Source organism: Apus apus, chromosome 1 (assembly GCF_020740795.1).
Source record: "Apus apus isolate bApuApu2 chromosome 1, bApuApu2.pri.cur, whole genome shotgun sequence".
In the NCBI taxonomy this organism is placed as follows: Eukaryota; Metazoa; Chordata; class Aves; order Apodiformes; family Apodidae; genus Apus; species Apus apus.
Genome location: NC_067282.1, coordinates 82,808,223 through 82,826,715, shown reverse-complemented (window position 1 = coordinate 82,826,715; position 18,493 = coordinate 82,808,223). Strand labels below are relative to the sequence as shown.

The 18,493-nt window shown below is 36.8% G+C and overlaps 1 protein-coding gene across 3 annotated transcripts in view; it reads left to right on the top strand.

Moving 5' to 3' along the window:
* The window catches only part of CADM2 (cell adhesion molecule 2), a 700,736-nt gene that overhangs the window by 545,773 nt on the left and 136,470 nt on the right, over positions 1 to 18,493 (top strand). For all 3 annotated transcript variants that reach the window (XM_051629665.1, XM_051629647.1, XM_051629656.1), the window contains one exon: positions 17,183 to 17,335. In XM_051629665.1, coding sequence (XP_051485625.1) covers positions 17,183 to 17,335 — 153 coding nt within the window. The remainder of the gene's footprint in view (positions 1 to 17,182; positions 17,336 to 18,493) is intronic.

Sequence of the window (18,493 nt, the reverse complement as noted above, 5' to 3'; positions counted from 1 at the left end):
GCTTCTTTTTATACTATTAACTATGGCAAGGAGTCTCTATTTTCTGAACAAAAATTGCAGACAAAATAAGGGCAGGTTTTCATATTAACATTTAATTCTTTCTATAGAAAATGTGTAGGGATGTGCTCATAAAAGTAAAAGGTACTGATTGCTTTAAGAAGCCTAACAGCCATACAGCGATAAGGAGAAGCCTTTCAGCTAGTGCACACTTCAGCAAATAAAAAAAAGCCTCTATTCCACTCATGTATTTCATTCACATATTTTACTCTTATCCTGCCCCAAGGAAGACAAGATGGCTGAAATATTGGCAGATTCCTGCACCTGAAATAACAATAAAATATTCTGTTATCACTGGAAACGTGAGTGGAGTACAGGGCAAGGGGATGGAGGAAGAGTTACCTGCTGCTAAGTTCACTGGCTAGACAGGTTTTCTGTATTACTGAAGTAATAAGACATGCTAGGGTGTGCATTTCTGAGCTTGGGGGAATTGAGGTACTGAGACGTGATGCCAAAGACAAATAACTTTAACAGCTGGAATAATGTGCCTGTAGCACAGTGGTGCACACTGACACATATCTCATTATAATATATATAACCGCATCGCAATGCAGTTGCAATACGGAAGAGGGAATTTTTCTGATTATCCTTTACTTTATGAATCATCGTGCCTATATTGACCAGTGTACTGTCAAAGCTCAGCTTTTAAGAAAAAAATGATTTGTTGAAACTTGGAAAATATATTTGTCATCAGTCAAAACTACTCAAGCAGAGGAGGGGAAGTTTCACTGGTTTGTAGTCAGTGAGGAGGTCAGAATTGAAACTTCTGTCTCAAACACCATGGCAGCAAACACATAGGTATATCGCAGTGGGACTTAAAAAGTGTAGTGAAATGCCTGTTCAGTTCAGCTGTTCCAGACAAAGACTTTCTTCCTGTCCCAGTTGCTGCTGCCCCAACACTCCGTAACTGCAAGATTAATAGAGTTGTTACAACTCAGCTAATGTATATTTCTGTGTCAGTAAAAGAAATTTTTTCCACTCTGGAATGAGAACTGAATCTACGATTTCCTCAGGTACCTTGCTTGTCCCCTAGTAACATTTTGCAGGAAGTGTTAGTTGGAAGTAAAAGTCACTATGACTGTGAAGGGCTAGAAATCATAGGCTCAGTGGGCTAAAGTGACTTCAGACAGGGTGAAACAACAAACCAGGACTCAAAGCAGAAGCAGATCATGTGTTTCTCAGCCTATACACGCAGTGCTTTGCAGGAGAGCAGGCTAGCCTCAATGGGAAACATATATTGCTCCTCAGTATTGTGTCTCTGAACGTCATTTTCTGTGAGGAACAGGGACCAGATGCCCTTCTTATTATCATGTGTATATGCTTTTAGAAGAGAAGATGCCTCTCAGAAGCCTTAAAGATGTACCTTGCTAGCACAAGCTGGTGCAGCCTCTCTGGCAAAAGGAATTAATTGGAAGGCAGTGTGGCTCTATAGGGTTCCTTCTTCAATTGTATGAGGTTCTTGAGTAATAAAGCAGAATAATTCAAGTTTTGCTGGTATTGCATCCTCACATGCACAAACATGCATTGATTTAAAGGAAGATTTAAAAAATTCTAGCTCCTGTGTTTTCAATAATACAGACTTCCACATTGAATTATTCCGCAGAAGTCTTAAAGATACTTGGGTCATTTCAGAGTATTTTCTACCAGCTATTTCCTGCATTGTAATTGGCACAATAACCAAATAAGTCACTTCATGCTGTACGATATAAACTGTTCCTTATACTCTCACTTTGTAGTTTTACCTGACTTACAAGATTTATGTGCTAAATTTAAATGGTGGTGCTTCAGTATTGTGCTCTATAGAGACCTGTTTAATTTTCTGTTTTTAGTAGTTAGGAGCTGATGTAGCAAGATGCATTTAGGCTTTGTTTTCTGAGACAACTAAAAATAGAAAGATTTTATAGTATTCCCAAGGGGTTGTGCAAAACTTGGTTTTGTTAACTGACATGTCCAGAAACTCATACTGTTAATAAATTACTAATGCATTGCAATATCAGCAATTCTAACTAATAATAATGAATTTAAACCAGCAATGCTATCTTTAAAAAAGTTATATCAAAAGTTTTTGAAAGATCACAAAAATCTTGTGGAAAAAGACAGTAAGAGATAAGCCATTCCTAAAACCAACTATACATTTTTCAGAGTGCAAACTTTATGCCTACACTGTGCCTGTTTTTGTTCTGTCAATCACCAACCTCCTTTTATTAGTCTTAGATAGAAGATAAACAACAAGACTGACAGCTTTGTGTCCTTTGGCATTTTTGTGTCACCATCACAAGTAAGAGGGTATTATGTCATCACTCAAGCCTGTCAGGTTTAGTTTAGTCTGCTGTTTGTCTTAATGATTGTTTTCCTCATTTTTTCCTTTAAGTTAATACACATACCCATATGGATTGTATATTGTTGATGTTACTAGAATCAATTTTTCAGAATGTCTTTAACTTCAACCATGAAAATTTCACCCTTTTTCCTGGTACACCAAAACAGAAATCAGAAAAATAAGCATCTTCTTCTTTCAATCAGTTCTGGTCTATACAGAACTTTTCATACCTCTTACATTCAAGTATCAATTGCATTAAGATTACATGTAACGAGAACTTTGAGATGTTAAAAAAAAAAAAAAAAAAGCAGCTTTATTTATGCAAGTTCATTATGCACACCTCTCATGGAATCTGTATAGACTTTGGCACTGTGTGTTGATAACTTTACCTAACTTTAATTCTATGATTTATTACATGTCAAAAGAAAAGATAATCTTACCCAGTGTTTGGCTTTCAAAAATAGTCAAGTAGGTATGGTTGAAAGTTGAAGAGTAGACACTTGGCTTGTGTTAGTGACTTCTAAACATATGATCACGTAATGAAAACTACATTTTTTCCTCATTAGGGAAGCAGTAGACCAGTTCCACAAAAAGGCACATTTCCTAGGAAAAGTCTGCCTCAAATTCCATGTTCAAGCTTTCTGAAGGATGTCTGCAGAGTAAAGCCTTTTAAGGGTAGAGTTCTCCAAATATGGCAAGCTGAAGTGGAAGTAAGCTAAAGATTAAGAAATCCTAATAAGGGGGGATAGAGCCTTGACAGGCAACTTTGGGAGGTTTTTAGCGCTTCTTGAGATTCTCCACTTCTCTCTAAAAGACTGCATTTCAACCAGGTCAGATCTTCACACCGAGACAACACCATGAACAGAAGAGCAGAGAAGAAGCTGCTCAGTCTAGCTGCCAGTCAGGTAGTTAGAGCAGTCACTTTAGCAACTGCTAGGGGGATAGGTAAGGAAGGGACAAGTTTTTTAACTGCCACAGTCTCTAATACAAACCAGTAATAAGACCTTTGGTCTACCAACCTTCTCAGAGAATTTCCTAACCATCTGGCCACTGTATTTTCTTAATGGGCTTTGCTCACGCCTTCACGAACCAAATCTATTTCCCTGCAAATATTCACAGATAGGAAGCAGAAAATATGAGCTAGTGGATAGGAATCACAGGAAAATATTGTTCAAGTGTTTTTTTTCAATTAATATGCATTTATATTTATATGTATATGGTGAACATTCATACAGAGTAGGACAGTTTCAAAGAAGGCTTTTAATGGCAAATGCCCAAAATCCCAGTGGTGAGGGCATGCAAATGGTCAAATTAGTTGGAAAGTATGGGGTTTTCCCCTTCTCAGCAGGGCTCTCTAACCAGAATTTTGGAATGACAATGTATAGGCAGATTTTGGGTAATTACAGTTCACCTACACTTCTCATGCAAGAGATCTAGCAAGTAACTCTGGAGATGTCTAGTGGGTGGGCTCATGGGTAAGATTAGAGGACCATTTTGTTTGTGGATTGCTCTCATGCAGATACAGGACCTACCTTCCACTGACTGTGCAGTTAAGTGACCCAGGAGAATTCAGGCAGTTGCTCATAGGTATTTGTACACCCTGGGAGACTTGAGCACAGCAACACAACCAGGGACTTGTCACTGCATAATTGAGGGATTTCAGCAGTGCCCAAAGGTTTTCCTTAAGCACAGGAATTCATGTTCATGGTGTTTGTTATAGTTTTATGTGATAAGTTAATGCAAAACTAGAACTAGGTACTGTTTCTTAATAAATTCACAGAAATATCAGAAATCAAATAGTTGCAGAGTGCCAGTGACTATCCTGCCAGTTGTAGTGGCTTTTTTGACATGTCTGTCCCAGCTGGCAAATTTATTCCAGTAGAGATCACCTTACAAGGTGGCACTTGATTTACATTATCTGATTTGTTCCATAATGGCGGAGATCAGAGTCAAGTCTTTGATTTCATTTTCACAGGGAACAATATATCTTTAATTTTAAAATGGATTATCAGCAACTACATTCATAGAATAATTCAATGCATCACTTTAGGTGCAGCATTTCACATTGCAGAGCGATATAATCATCATTTCTGTCCTACTTTGTCCATCACAGTCAGTAATGTTTCATCTAGGCTCATCTGCAGCTATCAGTCTTGGATCTAGATAGACTGGGGCCAGATCCTCAAATAGTTCCCCCATCTTTTCCCCCTTCCCCTTTCTCTGAATTTAAGCAGTCTTCAAGGAACTTTATCCTCTAAAGTGCTATGGAGGGAGACTAAGGCTTTTTTTGCACCTTTTTTGCTTTAATCCACTTAATGTTTTGTGTCTAGGTAGAATTCGGAAGGCAGATTTGCATATGAGGAATTTGTTTTGTCTGTATCCCCAGGAGAACAGCCTGGTTGTAGAATCTGCTAATTATTTATATAAATCTCATGATCTCTATTTTACAGTAGGAGATTTCTATGGTCTCCTACAGAACTTCACAGTGCCTTTGAGTTGGTATTAATCCATATAACTCTGATTACCCTTCTCTGCCTGGATGTAAAAGGAAATCTGCTGGTATTTCTAAATTGACAGGATTGAAGTTTTCTGTGCTATAAATGTGTGACTGTTCTTTTTCCTTTTTCTTTTGGTGGCAGTGGGGGAGGATTATTTTATTTTGTTTTAATCTATCACTATTCAGTGATACTTTCCAGGATTCAACTAGAGAAAATTAAATCTGCAAAGAAAGTTTAAAGTTTAGGAAACACTAAAGAAAGTATCAGCTCTGAGCATGTTTATACAAAACTATTGTGTGGGTTTTTTTAATTCAGATTTTTTTAATTGAGGCTTTTTTTTCCCTATTCTCAGAATTGACTTCTTGGAAATAAAGTAATCCAATATGATTCTTGTCTATCAAATATAGAGGGTTCAAAAGCATACTCAGTAATTCAGCTTTTGCAAGTACTTCATGACTGAACCTTTAATAACTGGATAATAGAACTCAATATTCATCTACTAGGAATTATCTTAAATAGATTTATTTGGCTCCAGCTGAATTGTTGTAACACCACGGGATTGTTGGTCTGAGGAGGAAACATTTTAAATTTTTTGGCTATCAGTAACACCCTTTCTCAATGTATAAATTAACCCTAGGTACAAAAGTAATTTGCTGGGCTATTCAATAACCCCGAGGATTTAAGTTGCCAGAGTTTCCAAAAACTCTTGTTATTGTTATTATTATTTCTGACTATTTCTGGCCATCAACTCTGTAATTCAGTTTTCTTGGGTGCTCAAGCTTTTGGTATCCTACAAGTAGCAAAAGCAGCTGAGAGTAGATCACCACAGTCCAGGAACATACAAGATCTCATCTGTACATACCACAAATATCTGTCAGGTTTCCTTCTCTCCAGCTCCTCCTTTTCTGGTGTTCTAACTGGAAACATTTTCACTCATGCAATCACAGATTTTTAGATTCTTTGTTGTTCTGGGAAAAGTCATGTCTGGGGAAGGGCTTACTCAGCTTTGCACTAATTTCTAGAGGATATCACACTAATCTGTTAACATTTTAAACAATACCAGATAAGACTTATCTCTATGGATGGGTACTCCTCAAACTGTTGTCTTCAGTACAGTTTGGCAGTGTTATTCAGGATATCAATTATTAATTATAAGAAAACAATTTAAAAACCAAAAAGATTGAGAGGAATGCTTGAAAACTTTGGTTTTCTGTAGTATATAATACAGGCAAAAGCTGTATGAATCAGAAAATTATAGAATAGCTGAGATTGGCAGGGACCTCTGGAGATCATGTAGTCCCACCACCCTGCTCAAGCTGGGTCAGTCAGCATCAGACTGCTCTCCAGTCAGATTTTGAGTATCATCAAGTATGGAGGCTCTACAACCCTCTGGGCAACCTGTGCAGGTGTCTGACCACCCTTACAGTAAAATAGATTTTTCTACGCTGAAGTTGAATTTCCTGCATTTCAGTTTGAATCTTATCTTGTCAGTTTGTGTAAGTCAGAAGTGCGTGGCTTCATCTTCTCTGCTCTCCTCATCAGGAATTTATAAACACTGATGATACCCCCTAAGACTCCTCTTCTCCAGGGTGAACACTCCCAGCACTCAGACTCTCCTTATATGACAGATGTTCCAGACTTTGTGGCTCTTTGTTGTGCTCCCTTCTGTATGTTCCTGTCTCTCTTGTACTGGCTGACCCCAGAACTGGACACAGTACTTCAGGTGTGGCCTCACCAGTGCTGAGCAAAGGGGAAGGATCATCATCTTAGACCTCCTAGCAGCCTTCTTCCTAATACAGCCCAGAATGCTGATAAGTGTAAAGTAATTTGAACTTGCAATTGTTATATTTTCACACTTCTGTTACAGAAAGATAAAATGTACTTTGGAGTTTATATTTGGAAACATAAAGAAATTAATTTTTAGACTCTTCCCTTTTAAAGTGTTACTAATCAGTATTCCTGATGTATATTTAAGATACAATTGGTTTAGCCTATTCTTATTTCTTTCAGCAGTCCCTTTCTCATAGAGGAATTATCTATCATGCAGAGAAAACAAAATTATTTACTACAGAAAATGGGAAAAGTGTTAATAAGACAGATGCTGACAGTTTTTTGCAATTGATTAAAGATTGATTGGGAGAAGAGAAGATTGATGGAGGAGAAAGAAGCCTAGAGATGTTGTTGAAGGCCCATCCCTGGAAACATTCAAGGTCAGGTTGGATGGGGCTCAGAGCAGCCTGATTTAGTTGAATGTGTCCCTGCTTAATGCAGGGGTATTGGACTAAATGACCTTTGAAGTTCCCTTCTGACCCAAACTGGTCTATGATTCTATAAGGAACAAGTAGAGTCAAAGACAGCTTATTCCAAGGATTGGTGACATGCACAAATGTGTGCAGTCAGGAAAGATTTCAAAGAAACAGAAGGAATGTCAGGAGTAAGAGGAATAAAGAATGAGGAAAGTATGGGATCAGTGAGGCATGACAAATATTATCTGTTGGAAGATAAGCATATGTTGAGTATAGTAAAGAGTACTATAGGGGAAAGAAATTAAATATGAAATTTAATAAGCTTTGGTTGAAGAATTTGGAAACACAATGATTAAAGAAGGGCAAGAGGAGGATCTTATGAAAGCATCAAACTTGGCTTTTCTGTTGGAAAACAGAAGAAAAAAACACTGCTTTTACTGAAAGTGGTAGTGTTAAAAATACTGTGTACCAAAGGAAGTGGGTTTGATATCTGCAGTTTTTCCAGACTGGTTGAGTCTACCAGGAGTTGACTAGGATGGGAAAGGAGATTCAGGTGTATACAGACAACAGCTTTATTTTTCTAAATAATTTTTAAAAGAAAATTCTTAAGTTTTATACCTGGAGGAGAAAGTAGTTTAATGCTTGGTACAAAGGAGTTAAGTGAATCAGCTCTGAAGTGAAAAGAGGAGAGAGAGGAAGGAGTCAAGGACACAGTATAATTACAAATGGGATATTATAACTTAGATACCAAAAAAATTAATATATCCTGCACTGCAGATTGTTACTGCAGCACTCTTTACTAATCTGATGCTGGGAGCATGCTATCATCAAAATGTGCAGTTAATGTCCTTTGACGGGCACTTTGTCGACAAACCTAAGAAAGAGCACTGTAACATTCACTGGCCTGAAGGCCAAATACCTCCTTTGCTTATGCTGTGTCTTAGTCAGCTTGTGAAGCTGAGCTAGAAGTTGCTCTTGATCCAATATGTACAATTCAGTAGTGCAAAGCAAAGTTAGAAGTTCTTCTTAGAATGTCTCCAATACTTAAGTGTTTTACAGACTGTTAGAAATAACCACAAAAAGCAGTCAACATTGGAAAAACTCCTTACAGTTTTAAAATATTAAATTCTTCCTTTCGTATGACAATCATGCTATACAATTCTATCCTTCTAAAGTAATAAACTGAAGACAGGTTAGTTATCGTGGTTTCTTAGTGAGTCTTATGAGAACAATAGTATTAATAATCTCTTGCAAGGGTGAAGACTATGTAGCATTGTCTAGCTATGTAGCTTTTTAAATGGTAGTTAGTTTATACATTTGCTTCAATCTTTTGTCTTAAAATCTTTTACCTCCTGCTACAATATGAACTGCAGAAAGAACTAACTGTTAAAAAAGAAAATTAATGCAAGAAATGTGTTGGGCTTTTTTTGTTGTTTTTTTGTTTGGTTTGGGTTTTTTTGTTGGTTTGTTGGGGTTTTTGTTGTTGTTGTTGTTGTTTTTTGTTTTGGTTTGGTTTTTTGTTTGTTTTTTAATGTTGGGATAGCCTACATGGCATCAGACTTGCATCTTTTCTTGAGCTATGCCTAAAGAGGGTGACCAGCAGGTCTAGGGAGGTAATTCTTCCCCTCTACTTCACTCTGGTGAGACCCCACCTGGAGTATTGTGTCCAGTCTGGAGCCTCCAACACAAGATGGACATGGAGCTGTTGGAGTGAGTCCAGAGGAGGGCCATGAAGATGATCAGATGGCTGGAGCACCTCCCCTGTGAGGAGGTGGTACTTCCAGTATGAGGTATTTCCAGTACCTGAAGGGGCCTACAGGAAAGCTATGGCAGGACTTTTTACAAGGGCTTGTAGTGTTAGGACAAGAGGTATAGGTTTTAAACTGGAAGAGGGTAGATTTAGGTTAGACATTTGTAAGGAATTCTTGAGTGTGAGGGCGGTGAGACAATAGAACAGGTTGCCCAGTGAAGTTGTGGTTACCCTCTATCTGGAATTGTCTAAGACCAGCTTGGATGGGGCTTTGAGCAACCTGGTCTAGTGGGAGGTGTCTCTGCCCATGGCAGGGGGGTTGGACCTAGATGATTTTTAAGGTCCCTTCCTGGTCAGACCATTCTGTGATTCTTTGAAATGAAAAAGCCTGTTTTTTGTCTAAACATATGTGTTAAGCATGGACAAGTTTCTTCTGTTATACTTAAATACATCTGGTGTATGTGAATGGCAGTGAAAATGTCAGATATTAGGGATACATTCTATCAGTGGATTAAGTGCATGATTTGCTTCTTCATGCTAAAGAATCCCAGATCTCTCAGCCTCTCTGTGTATGAGAGATGCCCCAATCCCTTATTTATGTTTTCCATTACCATTCCTCAGTAGTAGTTTCCTGCACAGCACATCTGTATCTGGAATACAGACACATCCCGCAAAAGAGAAAGCATCTGTGTACTTGTGGTTCAGAGGCAGATTGTCTGCTGCTAGGCTATATGAGAGACATCATAAAAATTTAAAGGACTCTATCATTAAAGATGTTAAAATTATCATAAAGGCTTCTAAGAATCCGCCCTGGAATTGCACTAGACCTATCTCAGAGCTCTCCTGAGACTTTGTTATATATTTCAGTTCCCTCAGTAGTAAGATTTGCAAGTCATTGCTATCAGCACTAAAATCTTCTGTATTTTACTCTACATTGGTACTGGAATCAATTACTAGGTTGATTGCAGATACACTTATAAATCGTTGATTATTTTTTTGTTATTTTGGTCAGATTCTGTAATATTTTCAAGGCAGTTACTTGTTCTTAATCACCCTCTGGAGGAACCTAAAGACTGAAGCAGGAGTTTAAGAAGTCTGACTTCTTGATATAGTTAGGATGAATGAGTATTCCTGCTGCATGTCTAGCCATTCTAGCCATCTGCTACAGGAAGAATAATGTTAATTTATGCATCTGCATGAATTATTATGAAGTGCAGAAAGAACAGGGACATCTTATAGCTGTTCTCATGCAGAGTGAGATCTCTCCTAGAGCATTAATAAATAAGAAGGTCTCCCCAAATTCTGGTGAAAGAATATGTTTGAACAGGACCACACTATTTAGAAATAAGAAGATTGTGGCTTTCCAAGAAATATGAAGCAATATGATAAACATGACTCTACCATGTGTATTATGCACTCTTGCCACTAAAAACTTTTTCAGTATGATGGGATTATTATGTTTAGCTAATCAATGAGCAGAACTGTAATGCCACCTTCTACAAGGTTAGAGAAATATTGGTATAATTCACTTCTGCAGCTTCTTTAACACATGGTTGTTTGCAGACATAGTTGAAAAACACATTGCACATGGGCAGGTTTGAGGAGAAACTGGATTTCCAGTGGTGCTAAGAGTGTAAACTTTGGCCAAGATGTTCTGTGTACGCTGCCCTATAGAATTCCTTTCATCCAAAGCTGACAGAAGCTAGTGCATGAGGGTCACCAAAAGTGACTGTAAGGGGCAGTCTCTTAGAGAGGAAAAACTGAGTATACTACAATTGATGTTCTTTAAAATATGTAGATTGTCTTGGTAGAGCTTTGTGCTGTTTGGCTACATAGTTTTTAATGCCTAAACAAGCTCAACTCTGCCTTTTTCAGTAATTGTTTAAGTACTGTTAACACAATGATTAATATCAACATCAGTAGCATAAGGACAAGTTGCCTGGTCTGGTCTTCACAGAAGAACAAACAGACATCTATGTACCTTTGTTTTAGTTTGCAAAAGCAGTAGGATTTATTTATTCCTTCTACTTCAGTAATGTTGCTATCTAATATTTCTCACTGAAAATGAACTCTCATTTAGCCTGAAACGTACTGTTCTGTGTTTTCAGTGTTACCCTCAAAATTGTAGAAATAGAAATTATTTTTCTGCCTTCTATTAGTATTTTCTTATGTAGATGTGGACTGTTATTACAGCTTTCCATTGTATTATTTTCATTTTCATAGTATTACTTATGCAGTAATATTCAGAAATTGCCTTCCCAACTGAGAGCCAGATTCTATCTGTAATTTACAATCTATGACACAGTATGATGTATGCAGTTTTGAAATACTGTAGCATGATTTTTTTGCTTTTATCATAATTGCCAGTATCAGTACAACCCAGAACAGGATTCATCTTTTTCAAGTGGTGCTGTATTTGTACTTACAGTTAGATAATTTCACCTATAATCCTCAGGGCTTCTTTCCTGCATGACTGCTTTCAAAATACCAGTTTCCAACTTGATATGTAAGATTATAATTTCTACCAACTACTTTTTAGCTATTGAACCTCATTTATTTTAATTCTGTCCATCTCTAACCTTGCCAGATAATTTTGCAATTTTAATTTTTGCAGCTGCATATTTGAGAAATAGAATTTTAAAAATATTTTCTAGGCTACTATGCTGTGGCACATGTCCAGTTGCATTAGTATAATAGGAAATCTTATAATTCCTCCTTGCAGAAAGAGCCAGATTATTAGGCCTGGTAAGACAACATACCATCCTGACTAATGTGACTTGTTTTATTTTTTGGAGTTACAGGTAAACATTATTCCAAAACCATAGAAAAAGCACCTTCAGTGTTCAAAACCTGTATGTTTTTGGAAGGATTTGAAACTTAAATTTATTATTTGATAGTGAGGCAGCCCTCACACTTTCTAAGACAACAAATGTCATCCTTTTGATTCTCAAAAGACAAGCAGAACTTAAGTGCAGTTTCTCTTTAACACCAGAAATAGGCATTATAGACAACCTAGAAGGCAAGTTCTTCTGGTTTTGCATACTGCAGTATGTCTTGAATGCTCTGTAAAAGAGATAAACCAAAGAGAATACAGAATATGATTGTGAGAGAAAATGTCACTCAGTGCAGAAAATCTGACCTACAGGAAGGTTTTACTGTATTTAGGCCATTCAGGGAGGGCATATAATCATCCTGTCCTTCTCTTGTCAGTTGGCAACAGTTGGAGAAACCTCCCTTAGCAGGTGTGTTCAAGATAGTAAGTAATTGTTAAGTTACCTTAAACTGTTTTTGTTTTACCCAGATTGCAGGAAATGGAGAAATGTTGTCATTTTACTGAAAAAATTACCTTGCTGTTTGGATTTTCCTCATAAGAATATGAGGCTGTTCTTTAAATATGGCCTACTCTGATAAATAATAGATTACATTGTACAGACAGGTCCTGGGTCCCTAGTTCTTTGGCCTTTTCAAGGCAGCAAGCAAGCATAGAGAAGATGCCTTTGTTAGTGAGACTGTCAGTACCTCTTCTGATGAAGGGAGTTTTCCATACTCCTTGGCAAATGCATTATCCAATGTGCAAGAAAGGAGAAAGCCTTGCTGTTGAACATTGTTCTCTAAATAAGCTAATCAAATATTTCAGTATTTCTTAGCTAAAAACAATCTAGTCTTTCTTAGCAGATTGAAAGCCAGAGCACAAATTGTAAGATGAGCAAATGATTGGAGGTAGATGAGGTACATTCCGTTTGACCCCGTTGTTTCTTCCTTTTGATTATTAAGTACTTTGGAAGGGCTCAAAGAGAAATAGAAATGCACTGGAATGAAAGTTAAACTAAATTCCAAGGACTGTTATGTTGTTCTTCCATTTCAAAAGCCTTACTTAGCACCTTGTACAAAACTCAGTGATGCCCTGAATTTATTAAGTACATGAATGGGTTGAAAAATTCAGTGAAGTTGAAGCATGCACAGCATATGAGTGACACAAAACTGTGAAAGACACTGTTTGGAATATCTGTTTGAACTCATCTGTGTTACTAATAACTTTCCTAATGGGGAAAAAAAAATCACCATATATCTGCATATTGGCCAGAATACTGTTGTTCCACAGTCAGTTAGCCAAAGATCTGTCCACAGTATTGAGATCTTCAGTTTTGTTATTTCTGCTAATTTTATGTAGAAATTATGTCACCTTGAAAAGACCCAAATGATACACACGTCAGCCAATCCAATAGGTTGCATAGAAATGCCAAATGTATTACCAAGTACTTTTCCCTCTACCTTAGCATTACTTGTGAAAGTAGACTCAATTTCAATGTTTCTGTCCCAGTACATGAATCTGGGATATAAATCCCTTGAATCTATTTCAGATTTGATGATGATGATACTGCATTCAGAAATTTTTAATCTGAAAATCAGAGGGACTGTTTCAGTTTCATAAGTATTAAATTTCTGGGAGTTTAATATGACCTGTAGACTAACAAAAATATTTCTGGTTCCAGCTAATGGTTACATTATTCTCCTGACAAAGGGACCAACTCTATCATAAGAAAGAAAATTTTGTTCAGGAATCCCAGGATGACAGCATGTGTCAAGTTAGTATTGTCAAAACATCTACAAATTGCTCTGGAGGATTCAGGGGTTTTGTTGTTTGGGTTTTTTTACCCATTCTTCAAGTATACGACAGCAGTACTAGTAAGATGTAGTCATTTATGGAAATAAGATTAGAGGTTCTGCTCTCTTTTCCACTCGGTATGAAATGTGGGGTTTTTTCAGAACAGTATGAATTTCTAAGTTTCTTTTCTCTCTTTGATATAAATCCTATGGCAAGATTTCACCACAATACTGCATATGATAATGATATTATTTTGCACAAATAAATGAAGTACAGCTTTTTATGATTGTGAACAAAGAGACCAGTTTATTGCAATGGTCGTCAGTCTCAACAGTTCCTAATTAAAGTGGCTGAAATACATTGCTATCTTTTTTACTCATAATAATCTAAACTATTCAAATTATCAAGGTTAATTCTTTCTGTGTCAGAAAACATTCAGAAGGGAAGTCTTTTCCAGGGAAAAAAAGAATGACAGGTAGAATAAGTTAAGTGCATCTGCTTAGGAACAAGTATTGTACGCATAAATATTTCATATCTTGCAAATTAACTTTATCACGTGTTTCTGGGAATTGCAGAAAACTTAAATAATGTACTTAGGGTACATTGGAATTTATTATGCAATTATGTTTCTTGTTGCATTTTATGTTTTTGTAAGTGCTTACAATGTAAGAATCCAGGAAACAGGGGTCAGTGGTGATATTCTTTGGTACTGTTTTCACATAGTCATATTTCCCAGAAGTCAGATATATATTCTGCTTATTTACCCTTTTTCTGGCATCACTGTATCATGCAAAAATGTAGGCATGCAAACTATTGATAAGGTAACGATTCAGGAATGCAGATGAAAACTTCAAGGAAGAGGCTGAAAAGGTCTGTTTAGCTTCTAACAAAGTGAAATAGAAAAAAGGAAGGGCTTCCAGAGAAGGTTCTGAAAGAGCAGGCTAGGTATGAAACCATGCCAGTCAAGCAAGAATATAACTTATAGAGTCTAAGAGCAAAGGTTTCTTTTCTGTGCTCACCTAGGTTGTCCGTTCACTACCACAATGAAACTAAGAAGTAGTACTCAGAAACCACCCATGGAATACAAATCGAGTTATTAGTACAACCTTCTTAAGAAGTGGAGGAATAAACACTATCACCCAAGTATAACACAGCAGCTGTAATTTAGTATGAGACACTTAAAGGGGAGCCTGGTGTTTCCTGTTAACTTTTTTGGGGAGCTTGAATTATTTACTGCCATCTGCATTGGGCAATGTGTGGGCATTTCCATATAGATGAAGTCTGTTAATTGGTGTGTAGCAAATACAAATTTATGCAGAATGTCCCCATGCATATTTTACTTTTTGTTTTCAGCTATTAATTAAATAGGACAGAACATTTTGTATTTTACTTTATGGTACGTACTTTAAACTGCTGTAGTAGAACCTTGAGTTGGCTTGAACCTTGTGGTAATGCTGCCCTGTTAGGGGCAATTCTCACTTCAAAGAAAGAGGAATCAAAAGCTCACAGAAAGCTTTTGAAGCTCATGTCCTTCAAATAGAAAACAGTAAACTAGATGAGATTCCTCTTTAAATAAGTAGAACTCAGATCTGCTGAAAGGGATAAAATACAGAGTACTGTAAATAAATTTCCCTCCCAACCACTAGCTCCTGGAGGAGAATGTCATCTCTTTCAAAGTTTTGCTTAACACTTGACACCTTTCAGTAGGTGGCTTCCATTCAGGCCTCATGAGCTTCTTTGCTCCATCAGCCAGGCTTGGCTATCATTTACTCTCTGCCCCATCCAGGACCCCTGCTCCGTTCAGTCTCGTACCTGGAAATTGCTAGCTGGCTAGAAGCACCTCTAGTTTTCCAATGCCACAGAGTGCTCGTTTGCTCCCAGAAGGTTCCTCCTCACCTGGGTGCAGGAGCCAGGACTAGACCATTAGGCAGCCATGTTTTCTTTCATCCAACTTCAACCTTTTAGCAAAATATACCTATACACAGAAAAATGGAAATAAACCACTTCTGCATCCATCATAGGTATAAGTTTCATAGGAGGAATTGGTGTTTCTCTAAAGAGGTATAGATAAGGATATAGACAGATGTAGGAGTAAATTTTGAAAAAAAAAGGTTCTAAAAAGACTCCACGTGCTAGCCTTGTCTGAGCAATAGCAGTAGAATTTTTGCAGTGGTTTGCTTGCAAATCTGCATAGATAGGAAAGCTTACAGATGTTTAGGTTTGGAATTGATCGCACAGATAATTAATTGCATTTAAACTTAGAGAAAATACTTCTGACAAACAGTTTCCTGCAAAGGAGAATTGTGTTGGTGCTGTTTGCAGCATTTTTTGCAAAGACTCTTTCTTTCTTCCTTCCTTCCTGTTCTTTTAATAAAAACTCACTCCAGGATAAAACAGAGAATATCTGATCTCAGTTCTTGATCATTTGTTGTTTTTGCCAGTTTTCCATAAAATTGACTGAGCTGAGGTTTCTGTATTGTACAAAGGTTAAAAAAGGTGTGGAGGGGAACAAATGAGAGAGGGGAGCAGTAGGAATGTAGTTGATGCAGGTCGTTTGTATTTCAGCTGTTTTTTCTCTACCAGTTGGATTGAAATGCTGTGCTCTTGGCATCATCTGTAGAACATTTGTGCTCTAGTGGAATTCATTACAGTTCTTTCTAGTGCACGAAATTCTGCACATTGCCCCATCTATAGGAAAATATTTCAACAGTTGCATAAAAATGTATCATGAGGCAGTAGCAACTGAAAATTATAACAGCATAAAATACCATGTAAGATGATGTACTGCATTATTTTAAAAATAATTTCTAATGAAGGGGAGGCAAAAACAATCACTTTCAAATTATGGGGTGCTGAGGGTTTTTTTGTATTGTGTGTTAATCTAAATATAATCTTTAAAAATTTTTTTAATTATTATTATTTTTTTTAAGTATTACCTAGAGTGACTTTTTTAAATTGAAGTAGATCTTCCTCCTGCTCTTCCCTCAGTGGTTTCATGAAAACAAAATTTTGTTAGGAAGGATTTTCTGATACAAGATCAGATCTTTAGTCATAATCAAAAAAAGGTAAAGCCACTAAAAAATTCATATGTATTACATATGCATGTAGAAGTGAAAATTTCTATATATTCATAATAAGAAATTCCCTTAAAACAGTCAAGAAATCTGATATTCCAGTTCAATGTGAATAGCAATGGACATGAGAAAAATCTGTAGGCAAGCTACACAATGCTAGACTTCTTAATTGAAAATATATTTTGTTAGTAGATGAAAAAGGATTGTCAAAATTCACCTACATTTATAAATACATGAAAAAAAATGTTTTAGAAGGAGCTATTTTAGGCACTAAACAAAGCAGTTAAGGGGCAAAAATCAGTAATTTTATTTATTTTTTTTTTCAGAGGAAGATCAAAGGTAACTAAAATGCCTCAGTTTCTAGATTTATATACGTTACAAGTCACTCAGTACACTATTCGCAAACTTGGTGAACTCTTGTGCTTTACTTCATAGAGAAAACAAAACAAAACAAAACAAAACGAACAAACAAAAAAACCCAAACCAAAACACTAAAATGCCTTAAGACAACTGTGTCCATATTCCTGAATTCTTGGGTGTGCTGGCTTACTCCATAGAACCTCTTGTATAACATACAACGCTTTGTTAATGTACTGATTCCTACCTTATAACATGGATTTTTGCTTTTCAGCTCTGAGGGACAACAGAATTGAGCTGGTCCGAGCTTCATGGCATGAACTGAGTATCAGTGTCAGTGATGTGTCTCTGTCGGATGAAGGGCAGTACACCTGCTCTTTATTTACTATGCCTGTCAAAACGTCCAAGGCTTTTCTTACTGTTCTCGGTAAGTATAAATAGCTGAGCATAGAGAAACAAGTATTAAACTTCTCCGGCTTTGGCAAATTATGATAAGAATGAACTTTTCTACATCTCGGAGCAAGATACATGTAAATGTCTGATCGTTTTTTACTGAAGTTTATTGTTTAAATTGCTGTGCTGAAAAATAGCATGCCTTTTACTATTTGTGCTGTGGCAGGATAATGAATTAGGGAGCGCACAAATACCATGGTATGAGTGCTGCATAAAATGGGCATACCCTCTACATCCCAAGCACCAGAAGTGGAAGGAAGGTGCACGTGTTCATCTCCTAACAATGTGTTGTATAGGTCAAAGGGGAGAAAATCAGAAAGCATGAAATCAAAACGGGCTTCAGAGCTTTATCATTTTTCCTTAGCTGTATGTTGTCTTGGCTCATTCTGCTTTCCTTTTTGTCTATAATGTGCATATTTTCACTGGGTTTGCTGCTTCTTTTATGCTTTATCCTCTAAATGTTCTGCTGTTTTCCCCAAAGGTTATAGATACAGATAGAAAGGCAATAGATTCTGAAAGATGCCCACGAAATAAAGTTTTGCTTGAAGCTTTATGAGATTCTATGAATGTCAGTAGCCCAATCAGCTGAAATTGCTATAGTTCATTGAAACACACCTGCGTACCTAAGAGGTTTTATGATTTTAGAGATTGATTTTTATTCTTTTCTCCTCTTCCTGTCCCTGAACTTGACTTTTTCTTTCTTTTTGTTTTATTTTTATATGTAGACAGGCAGACAGTTTAATTTAATGGGACTAAAGTAAGATGTTCTCTGTGCCAGTAATAGTCACATTAATCCAGCCAGGGAACCGGTTTTGTGCATAGGAATGAAATGTGTATAACTTTCACTCCCCATGAGATTATTTTACAAAAATCTTCACAAGTTTGCCATTAAGGAAAAAAACAAAAACAAAACCAAAAACAAACAATCCAATCAAAGCAGAATATTCTGAAATAACAACTGCCTACTGTTAATCTTCTTTTCTGTAGAGGGGCATCTCATGATCTAAAATATGAAAAAGTAGAGCAGTTATACCTTTTAAATAGCAGAAAGACACAGAAAGGTGTCACAAAGACAAAAAAAACCCAAACAAACCACCAACCTCTAGCCAATATTTATTGACCAGAGTAACTT